The sequence below is a fragment of the Clinocottus analis genome, unplaced genomic scaffold (genome assembly GCF_023055335.1).
Source record: "Clinocottus analis isolate CAN_PGR_092001 unplaced genomic scaffold, fCliAna1.0.p SCAF_18, whole genome shotgun sequence".
NCBI lineage: Eukaryota > Metazoa > Chordata > Actinopteri > Perciformes > Cottidae > Clinocottus > Clinocottus analis.
Window position 1 is genome coordinate 1254509 of NW_027175909.1, and position 12144 is coordinate 1266652.

At 42.3% G+C, this 12144-nt stretch overlaps 1 protein-coding gene across 1 annotated transcript; it reads right to left on the reverse strand.

Moving 5' to 3' along the window:
- Positions 1-885: 885 nt before the first annotated feature.
- Positions 886-10277, reverse strand: c1ql3a (complement component 1, q subcomponent-like 3a). Its single transcript, XM_068581962.1, has 2 exons — positions 9660-10277; positions 886-1065 (listed from the first exon to the last, which is right to left on the reverse strand). The coding sequence occupies exons 1-2, from the start codon at positions 10248-10250 to the stop codon at positions 886-888; spliced, it is 771 nt and encodes a 256-aa protein (XP_068438063.1). The 5' UTR covers positions 10251-10277.
- Between the last annotated feature and the right edge of the window lie 1867 nt (positions 10278-12144).

The window sequence follows — 12144 nt, forward strand, 5'->3', positions numbered from 1 at the left end:
TTCGATGATGGTTTATATAAAAATTGCATGAGCATAGAAACTAATTGTGTTAAAATGTGTAATTTGATTAACATGTAAATAAAAATATTTGTGTTAATCATTCTATGCTATAAAAGAGGTAATTATGTTTATAATAGGAACTAACTGCTGCCAGTGTATTTTAATGCCCTTCAAGTGTAACAAGCTTCTCCTTGCTATCTTCAGAGTATGATATCAATGAAGAAAGAAAGAAACCACACATACTAACTGAGGGCTTTCTTAATTATTATTAATACACAAACTCCTCCCACAGTCAGTTTTTAAAACTACCCATGATCAGCTGCTTTTCTATCAGATTTTCTTATTTTTCCTTAAGCTTGTGGCATAATCAGATTCAAGAGTGAAGAACCTTCAAATAACCAGTTTCTTATTTAAAGTCACCCCTCCTTTAAAAGATGCATCTGTAAACATCCATCTTGGACTGTTACCAGCAGGCGGTTACATGTAGGCTACAGGTCACTGATGTTTTGGGAATGTCTGCCCACACCAACACATGCACAAACCAACTCCTCGCTCGCAGCGTTACCGCCATCACTGCGTGATGGAACTACAATAACACAAAGACGTCAGTTGCAAGTTTAAGTGTGATGTCATGGTATAAAGAGAGGATGGGGTTTTCATTCATCACTTTGACAATTCAACATTGATGTGACTGTCACTTTGGACTGTGACAATGGCAGAATGTTGAAAAAATATATATTGTGCATGTTATGAAGACTGATTAATATTGGTTTGTCCACGCATGTTGAAAAGAGCCAGTCTGAGCATCTTATTCATAGGGGGAAGATTTGTAGAAGGGCCAGGCCAGGCGGCCTCTAACAGCGCAGGGTAAGATGGTGTCGTTGTCTAGTCGGCGTAGATGATGAATCCAGAGAAGGTGCTGTACTTGTTGTTGTTGCCTCCATGAGCTTTGCCTCCGTCTAGTTTAATGTAGACCTCGTCTCCAGGCTCCAGATGCAGCACAGCGCTGTTACTGGCATAGTCATAGTTTTGGTCTGCATCCTGGGCTATGGCACTGGCACGCACCTGGAGGAAGACACACACATACACTAATGCACTAATCATAGACATTAAGTAGACACCTCAACAGCACAAAGAGTCTGAAGTCCTGCTAATGGCCATCAGGAGCTGAAATAGTCATAACATCTAACAAGTGGTGCAGCTCCATTTTTCACTCATTCAGCCATCCAACAGACGTATACACATATAACTACAAAAACTGAGTTGAGCTCCAGTCAAAAAAGAAGATTAGCTAAGTATGTGGCTGAGCGTTCAGCCGGAGTCGACGAGGTGAACATACAGATGGTTTTGTTCTGATGGTGTCAGACGGGGGGAAGCAAGAAGGGAAAGGTTTGCCTCTGAGGAGCTGAACTGGGCTCCGTAAATGTCTCCCAACCTGCATAATCCCCATTAGATTATGATCTTTTTTGTGTACAAAAAATACACAATACCAGGAGTATTCATTCATGGGAGAGAGACAGACAACCAGGGAACCCGCAGGGAACCCACGTTGCCCGGGATCGGGAATCAAACCCTCTTCCTTTGAGTTTACAGTGCTATCCACTACCACCCTTTAGCCCGACTGTCACTGAGAGAGAGATAAGATAAGATAATCCTTTATTAGTCCCTCAGTGGGGAAATTACAGAGTTACACCAGCATTGCTCACAAGTAAATAAAGATACAAATCAAGTAATATAAATAAACAGTAGAACAGTAATAAAACAAAACTAAAAATTAACAGTAAGATAATAAAATGTAGGGGTGTCCCCGTCGAAGCATTTACACAGTTCAATCTAATCGGTCTTGTCAAACGTCAATTGAATGTTGAGTTTAATTTTCTTTTGCACATTGACTGTAAGCTTTATTTATACATCAAAAATGTATCACCAAAAAAATAAAACATCTTTGATGTGGTGTGTCGAGTCTTGGCCAATCAGCGTTAAGATGTCTACAGCGGCTGTTTCTCAAAATGCGATCTTCTCTGCTACTTGATGAGAAAACACACAACTGAAAGTTGATATTCTTTGAATACTACTGTTGTTGAGTCACACAATGTCATTTAAGGATGTTTTCAGGCAAGAAGTTAGTTGTTTAAGCATCAAATCTGTGGTCGGTTTGTCAAGAATCAGCCGACTTAAAAAGATACGCTGACGAGTTGAGGTCCTGCTCGTGGGACCGGCAGCCCCCCCCCCCCCCCCCACTCGCTCTTTAGGCCGAGTGCAGTTCCAAAAAGGAGGACAAATATGTGTCCGGTTTGATGCCACTGGGACGCAAGGGCATTTAAAATCCGGACTGTCCAGCCTAAACCCCAGTGTCTTGCTCAAGGGCACTGAGACATCGACCATTGAAATAAACACTAGTCGGAAACGTCGAAACATAAACTCCATTGTGTCTGGGTTCATAATATTATCAGTAGTCCCACAACAGCATCTGAAGGACAGCCACTCATGGCGATAAGCCACGCCTCCTTTCCAACGCAAATGAAGCCACGTGAGGAGGGGGAGCTGCACTCATGTGATTGGTTAAAAAAGGGGCGACATCTGATTGGCTACAGTTCGCTCCATGTTGAAAAAAACCTGCTGATTTACAGATCTAAACATGGCAGGAGAGTCTCAAACAGGCCTGAAGCCATTCACAAACAAATGCAGTGCGATCCACAAATAAATACATACAAACCCACAAACAAATAGAAAAATCCACGCACAAATATATACAAATACAGAAATAAATTTGTGATGTTTTTTTTACATTCATTTAAATCATTGGAATGTAGGGCTGCAACTAACGATTATTTTAATAATCGATCGATTATTTTTCCGATTAATCGATTAATCGGATAAAAAAATAATAATTTTAAAGCATTAATTTGCAACCTTTCATTACAAAAACAGAACTAACAGTGCAAATTCACAATGCAACAAATCTTAACAATAAAGAATTTATAAAAAATAAAGAAACACAAATCAGAAAACTTTGACAAGACAAGATTTGTCAGAACTTGTTCTCTACACTCACAGACATGCACACTCACAAACGCACACACATGCACTCACACACATGCACAGACACACACACACTCACAGACGCACACACTCAGAACTCAGAACAAGAGATGATATTCCAGAAGTAACACTCAATGTATCAACGGATAACTTACAGACTAAACTTCACCTAAACAAAGGTTGTTAATTAGATATTGAACTACAAATCCCAGCAGCACTTCCTCTGCATGAAGCCTCATTATATCAGACTGTTGAACGCAGGTCAGTGTTCTGCACCTCAGAGGAGATGTATACGCGTTGCTTCTCTTAAAGCTCCACGGTATTTTTAAACAAAGACGTTATCTAACCCAACAGCTCAAACACAGAGAATGAACGACTAGCTAGCGAGCTAACGACAACGGTTAGCCTAGCTGTTAAGTTATTGTGCACGCAACGCAACTATGAAGTGACATACGAGAAGGTATTGATTTTATCGATTCAATGTTGCAGCCCTATTCTGTACACATGACATATATTGCTTCTGTCCATTCTGTCCACGTGTGCATGACGTCAGAGCAAAGCTATGTTTGGGCACCATTGCATTAAGTTCTCCTCCTCTCGTGCCACCAGAGTCCTGAGTCCAGAGTTTTCTGTCCGGCGTCCGCCCATCAAGTGCAGCCACAACGTGCCAGCTCTCTGTGACGACTCAACACTCACCGACCTCCTGGGAGGTCTGTGGGTTAGCTAAACGTAGTGGAGCCTTAGTCTGAGCTAGGCTACCTTGACCTTCTCCTGACCTCTCTCTGAAACTATGATTCCTTGTGATCAAAGTCACATCTATGAGTCAGTTAGTTTGTTTAATGGCATGACATTCCATTTCTATTTCATTTTCTATAACTTAAATATGCACGTTAATAAATAGGCCTATCCTTTTATATAATCATTTGGAGGCGTCCTCAGGTATTTTAATATATGCATCTTTGTGACCCCAGAGATCTGAAACAGACATTTGAATGCACACTCATGCCACATCTTAGTTAGTCCTTGTATTTTGTAAATACATTTTGAATCTACCTTTACATAACAAATTGACTTTACTTGAAAATCATATCCAAACGGTCTCTTTTAACTGTTAATATGTTTGCATTTGTTCTAATCCTGGTTCTGTAGCCATACAAAGCTCATAAATATATCTCACCTCACTAACTCACTAATGTCTTTGAGACTACAGACTTACTGTCTCTTTATATTATTAATGCAAGCTTGAATTTGACCAAATCTCATGATAAGTGTGAACAGTATAGTTCTGTCCATGACAACCAACACAGATTACAACTCTTTAATTTACTGCCATAATATATATATATATATATATATATATATATATATATATATATATACATATACATATATATATGTATATATATATATATATATATATATATATATATATATATATATATATATATATATATATATAATGCACATAGTTCTGTATGTGTCATAATAACCAGGTATATTGTTTATATTGATGTTGTGTAATTGTTTGATTAATGATATCTTGAATCGATCTCCACATGCTGAGAGGACGTCTCCGCGTGAGATGTAATATTCCACTCTGCTCGCCCTCGTGGAGACGACACAAGACTCTACAATGAAAGACATTTTGAAGCAGGCAAACAGGCCATAATGACACCTTCAGATATAAATGTATGGGTTTATGATTCAGCGTCCCGCTGAGAGCCGGAGAGACGGAGACAAGGAAAAACATGTTGAAGCCGAACCTCCATGCAGACGACGAGCAGGTTCGAAGAGACCGGAGACGAACCACCGGCCCCGAGAGCTTTCATCCGACTGCAGCCGCTCCGTGGAGCGGAACCGCAGGGTGAAAACCAGACAGTTTCATATCTCATCTGTCCTATGCATATTTCATTTTATGTTTGTAATTTTGTAAACATTTATTATTATTATATAGGTGGAAGCTTCAAATAAGGGCAGTCGGCTTTTTGCCTCTTCCTGCACTGTGATATCATATTTGTTTATTTCATTTTATTGTTTGAATTGTGAAAAAATAATTCAACATTCATACGTTCAATCCTTTTCATCTACATCAGATTTATTGTTATTCATTTTACTCTTTATCATATTCTTTGTTTATTGTTATTATTATTTTTGCATTCATTTTGTTTGCGTCCTAAAGTAAATATAAATATTTTTTTACAAATGTATGTTTTTTTTTTATTTATATTTGAGTTATTAATAATTACTACATATTTTGTATGCATATTCATTATCCATCCATCCATTATCTGAACCGCTTATCCTCATTAGGGTCGCGGGGCGCTGGAGCCGATCCCAGCTGTCAAAGGGCGAAGGCAGAGTTCACCCTGAACAAGTCACCAGTCCATCACAGGGCAGACATTCACACCTACGGGCCATTTAGAGTCCAATTAACCTCTGCAGCATGTCGTTGGACTGTGGGAGGAAGCCGGAGAACCCGGAGAGAACCCACACTGCTACTGGAAGAACATGCAAACTCCACGCAGAAGGACCTGCCAGACCAGTATCCGAACCCCGGCCCGCCCAGGATCCGAACCACAGACCCTCTGGCTGTGAGGCGTCAGTGCTAGCCACTACACCACCGTGCAGCCCATCATATTCATTATGATGTATTTCAACTGCGACAAGCAATAACGCTGCATGTGTTAATGCTTATATCTGAATGAATTGTAAAATGATATTCATATACGTTCACAGATATAAAAGATATGATATGGAAGATATGGGATCGTATTTTGAGGCAACTGAGAGCAAAAGTTGTTGCAGTTGAGCACAATAAACTTTTATTGTACCTTTTACACTTGTTTTAAGTACTGTTAACTGTTTGTTGTTCACCATATTTATCTGTAAATCATGTCTTGATTATATTTTTAACTATTATTTGTATTGGTCAGTTCATTGTTACCCACCTTATTGATTTTATTGATTCTGATGAGATACAGGGATTGATCGTTGCATGAAAATACTACATTTTATCATTTTGAATTCAAAATCACGCTACTTTTGTTCTGTCATGTCCCCATCTGTCACACCTGTTTATTCATACGCTGTATGATTCTGACATCATAGTCCAGCTGACGGCCAGCAGAGCCTCTGATGAGCTGCAGGTGTGGAGACAATGAGGACGGAGCTGCTCTGCTGCTGCAGCGCCGCGCGCTAACCCGAGCACTGAAGAAACACACTGAAGTGTTCAACCAACAGCCGGAGACACCTGTTTCATCTGAGTGATGTCACTGAAACAGACACACGCCACCGCGCGTTGCTCTCCATCTTCCAAAAAGACCAGGAGGTGACCACTGCGCTCACACATGTTGTGTCAGTGGCTCTTACGCTGCTGGTAGGATATGAAGCGAGCTCTCTGTGACCGCAGCTCAGAGCAAACACATGGATGTATGACAGCACTGTTGAATATGCTGAGTCCCCTACGTTAGATCCTTATGTATCTTTTGTTAAGGACGGGTCGATCCCAGTGTGACATCATGGTGTGTGCGCTGACCTCGCAGCAGGAACGCAGCGTGTTTGCATGTTCTCCCTTCAGCGAGGGTTCTCCCAGACATGCAGATTAGGCTCATTGGGGATGCTAATTGATCGGCCTTCCCCTGGACTCACCAGAGGTCACTCTAGAAAAGAGATCAAGCTCCAAGTTAAAAACGATCGTTTCCTCTGAAGCCATCAGCTACGCTGTTTATTAAAGGACTCAGAAGTTCATTCAGTGAGCGATTCAGGATGCCAAAGTGTTCGACTGAGCGACTGAGGAAGTCTTTTGTCCCGGCAGCAGTTTGATTTTTTAATGAACACCTTTAGTTGTGTTTTTTGATTTAAATGTAGCATCTTTCTATGTCGGTTATGTATCTTGTTGTCTTCTTTCATACGGCATTTTCTGGTGTTTGTCCTTTGTAATGTGTTTTTTGTCTGCTGTGCACTGTGAACCTCATCTGTAGTTGTCCGTTATTGTCTGTAGTTGTCTGTATGAGTCTGTTGTCGTCTGTACGAGTCTGTTGTTGTCTGTATGAGTCTGCAGTTGTCTGTATGATTCTGTTGTTGTCTGTATGAGTCTGTAGTTGTCTGTAGGAGTCTGTTGTTGTCTGTGGTGACAAATGAGTTTTCCCACTGGGGATCAATAACGTTTTCTATCCATCCATCAATCTATCTGAAAAGTCATTTAGTAAATTCTTGATTACTTTCATTGTTTCCTCTTGTTTTAGCCCCTCCCACCTGAGATGTGAGCGGATGTACAACATGTACGATAAGAGCCGGTCCCCTGACCTCGGCCCCCGTCAGCTGGGCCCCCGTCGGCCCCGCTGGACGCTGATGGAGCACCAATCAGCTGCTGAGCGTGAGTCTCCACAGCGCAGTGAGCACATCAACTGAGGGGTCATGAGATTCCTTCCTTCTCTTTGGCCCCTCTCCAGCTGGTGGGGCCCTCGGCGTAATTCACCACTCGTCCTTCTATTTTCTAATGTTTAAACTTCCTGTTACTTTTTGTAATCTTGTGTTGAGGGTTTGATCCTTTACTTAAGTTGCAGTATGTACAGTTTTTACTGAGGGTATTATGAGCCCTATGTGTGATGAGCAAGTCCTCATTATGCAGCAGATTTGTCTATCAGATTTATATATTTATAATTTATTTGTTTTATAATTAGAATACAGACATCAATAAGGACGTGTTTCATTATAATTTCATTTGTCTCTCAGAGGACTGGGATGGACTGTTATAATCATGCAGCACAATAAAGGCCAATAATTATATGTTTACTGAAAAATGACTTATCAGAATAAATATGATCTGATAGCAGTGGCTTTTGTATTTTTATTACTACTATTACACCATCAGAGAATAGCTGTAAATAAAATAAAGCCTCCGTCTCTGTTGGAGACACTTACAAAACATATTTTTCACATGCAGTGAGTTGCCGGGCAGATGTCTCCAGATGTTATTAAACAAGGGAGAACATCACCTGCTCCAAAACAAATGAAACAATATGATTTGCTTTCCTTTGTGGAAATAAATGATGTGAATATGTATCTTGCGAAAGCACTGAACACCGTAGATAATTGCACAGGATTAAAATGTAGAGAATAAATTCATAAAATGATTGCAAGAAAAGGATGTAATCTTTCGACCACAAAAGAAATACTGGTAAGATGGAAATCAGCTTCTGTCAATTAAAGCCAGTGATTTGAATATGGAGCGAGCATCGGGGCGACGCCCACCGGGCGCCCTGTGTCAGAGGGTCTCAGCCGCAGAGTCCTAATTGAAACATGTCTGCTTCATCATGGCGGGCGCTCTGCTGGTGCAGCAGACATGTCGACAGCCTGCTGGAGCGCTGCTGGGGCCGGATCTGCTGCTGACAGCTGATCGCCACGGAGACCAGGACCTGGGCGAGGATGAGGAGGCAGCGAGGGCCTCTTCATCCTCGGGCTTTACTTTAGTATCTCACACACTCATTCCTACTTTGATGATGGATTTCATCATAAATGATTCTACTTTGCTGAACCGTTGGACACTTTTCAGATATTGTGTAGAGGTATTTTACACGTCTTTCCTTATTTCATTTACAAATAATTATAAATTATATATATATATATATATATATATATATATATATATATATATATATATATATATATATATATATACATGCATACATACATATATATATATATATATATATATATATATATATATATATATATATATATATATATATATATATATATATATATATACATGCATACATACATATATATATATATATATATATATATATATATATATATATATATATATATATATATATATATATATATATATATATATATATATACTTATTTATTACAACTCGTGCATATACTTATGTACAATTCTTTATGAAGAGCTCTGTGCTACTAATAGTAATGCCGGAATAACCTGAATATGTTTCCATTGAGATATTTCTATTATTAATATTATTATTATTCAGTTCACAGTGCTCTCTTTCTCTCTCTTTTAGGCGAATATTCCCTCCACACACACACACACACACACACACGCAAACACACACACACACGCACGCACACACACACACACACACACACACACACACACACACACACACACACACACACACACTTAATACTAGGCTAATGTTACATAGTTCTCTGCTGGATGTAAAAAGTACAACAACAACAATTTCAACAACAACAACACAACAGTGGAGGAAGAGTTGGCAGTGTGTTACCTGGTTGTGTTACCTTGTTGTGTGTGCAGTGTGTTACCTGGTTGTCTTGCAGTGTGTTACCTGGTTGTCTTGCAGTGTATTACCTGGTTGTGTGTCCTGGTTGTGTGTGCAGTGTGTTACCTGGTTGTGTTGCAGTGTGTTACCTGGTTGTGTTGCAGCGTGTTACCTGGTTGTGTGTGCAGTGTGTTACCTGGTTGTCTTGCAGTGTGTTACCTGGTTGTGTGTCCTGGTTGTGTGTGCAGTGTGTTACCTGGTTGTGTTGCAGTGTGTTACCTGGTTGTGTTGCAGCGTGTTACCTGGTTGTGTGTGCAGTGTGTTACCTGGTTGTGTGTCCTGGTTGGGTGTGCAGTGTGTTACCTGGTTGTTCTTGCACAGGTCGGCCCACATGCTCGTGCCGTCCCCTCCGCGCATCAGGACGTGGTAAGTGAAGAAATAGATCCCGGGGATGGAGCACGTGAACTTCCCGGCGGTGGGGTCGTAGTGGTTCCCCAGATTGGTCACCACGTCGTCGAACTTGAGCAGCTCGTAGCCCTCGTGCTGCTTCTTCAGCCCGGCGTAGAAGGCGATCTTGGGCACGGTGCTGTAGGTGGCCGCGCTGATCGCCCCGGCGGCGGCGCCGGGTCCCGGAGGTCCCGGCAGACCGGATCTCCCCGGGACCCCCTTCTCTCCCGGTGGCCCCGCTGGACCGGGCGGACCCGGCTCACCGGGGGGTCCCCTAGGTCCCGCCTTACCCGGACGCCCCGGTTCCCCTTTCGGACCTTGGATAAAAGTAGGCAGGGACTCCACGAGGCTGTTGTCGCGCGCCGTGTCCGCCGTGACGGTGCTGGTGGGGGACTTGGTCCCGTACGGGTCGCACACCATCCTGCAGGTCCCGAGCATCTCGTAGTGCGCCGCCGAGCCCGCCGAGTTCACCAGAACCGGGATGAGGATGACCAGAACTAGAACCATCACGACCCCCAGGACCCCTGCTGCCACCAGCCGCTTCCTGCCGACCAGCCGCGCGAGCGCAGGACGGTCCGGCTGTCTGCTTTTGGGTGAAATGTTGCTGCTGGAGAGGGAACCCTTAAAGAAAAACAATATGTAGCAGAGCTACACTTAGTTGCTGGTGTTTAATGAGGTTTGGACCCTCACACCCTCACACCCCCTCCCCTTGGCGTCCTCTCCTCGCACACTTTTTTTTCCCGCTGATGCGCCGCTTCTCCAAGTCCCTGAAAGTTCTCTACGAGTCGGTGTTTTTTTAAAGCACCGGATTCAGCATCTCTGGAGTCCAGACGCGGGGTCTGGCCACTCTTTGATCCACAGGTCCGAACAAAAGTGTGTGTACAGCAGCTGGACTTAAGGTGGATCAGGGCCAGCTAAACCGACCGCCTCATGCCGAGAGCTCAAAGAGTCAAGAGCGCAGATACACAGTGGGAGCATCAGAGAGGGGGGGGGGGGGGGGGGGGGAGTGGGGGGAGAGAGAGAGAGAGAGAGAGGGGGGGGGGGGGGGGGGGGGTGAGCGAGAAGGAGAGAGGGGAGAGAGATAGTGAGATAGAGGGGGAGAAAAAAGGAGAGAGGATGAGAAAAAAGAGGGAAGAGAGAGAAGGAGAAAGGAGAGAGGGGGAGAGAGAGAAAAGGAGAGAGATAGTGAGAGAGAGAGGGGAAAGAGAGGGGTAGAGAGAGTAGATAAAAAGGGGGGGGGGGGGGAGAGAAGTGAGCAAAAAAGAGCAAGAGAGAAGGAGAGAGAGGGAAGAGAGATACCATAGAAGATCCTGATGAGCTGTCATCCAATAGAAAAAGGGCAGGTTACCCAAATATAGGATGGAGGTTTTATAGAATCTGATAACAGTCAAGAATCAGTGTAGCCTCAAACCCCTTCTAGTGTCTAGTGTCAGCTTGTTCAGTGAGGAGTCTAACCTTGTCGACTAGTTATCTCATCTGTGCATTAACCTTGTTGACTAGTTATCTCATCTGTGCATTAACCTGTCGACTAGTTATCTCATCTGTGCATTAACCTTGTTGACTAGTTATCTCATCTGTGCATTAACCTTGTTGACTAGTTATCTCATCTGTGCATTAACCTGTCGACTAGTTATCTCATCTGTGCATTAACCTTGTTGACTAGTTATCTCATCTGTGCATTAACCTGTCGACTAGTTATCTCATCTGTGCATTAACCTTGTTGACTAGTTATCTCATCTGTGCATTAACCTTGTTGACTAGTTATCTCATCTGTGCATTAACCTGTCGACTAGTTATCTCATCTGTGCATTAACCTTGTTGACTAGTTATCTCATCTGTGCATTAACCTGTCGACTAGTTATCTCATCTGTGCATTAACCTGTCGACTAGTTATCTCATCTGTGCATTAACCTGTCGACTAGTTATCTCATCCATGTGCCGTGTTCAGTGGGGACTAAATGGCTCCCTGAGAAACTCGTTGGCTACAGAGTTTCATAAATTTAAACTTAGAAACAAAACCCATCCCTTTTCAAATATAAGTAAACCTCACTCAGACCAGTCTTAAAATTTAAATTATTTTTTAAAGCTCCAATAAATATAGAAATTCTGATGAGAAGAAAGTAGCCTCAGTGCGCAGCTTCTTTTATGGCCAGCAGACTTTGGTGAATACAGTTAGAGTTGCAAAAGAGTTGTGAAATATTCCTGTGAGTAGATTACAGGTAAAGTCAACGCACAGAGGCAAATGGTTGTGAAAAAGGTCATTTTTTGTCGGGCGGCGCAAACGAGGGGAAAAATTGTTGTGAAAATTTGCTTTTTCACGAGAGATATTTCAACTCTGGTGAAAAAATTGCCTGACACTGAGTTGCGAAAGCCAATCAGCATTGAGATAAAACAGAAATAG

Coding starts and splice junctions, on each gene's coding strand:
- c1ql3a (XM_068581962.1), bottom strand. CDS start 10,250: ATGGTTCTAGTTCTGGTCATCCTCATCCCGGTTCTGGTGAACTCGGCG. Junction 1,066..9,659: donor ACCTGTGCAAGAACAACCAG/GTAACACACTGC, acceptor GTCTTCCTCCAG/GTGCGTGCCAGTGCCATAGC.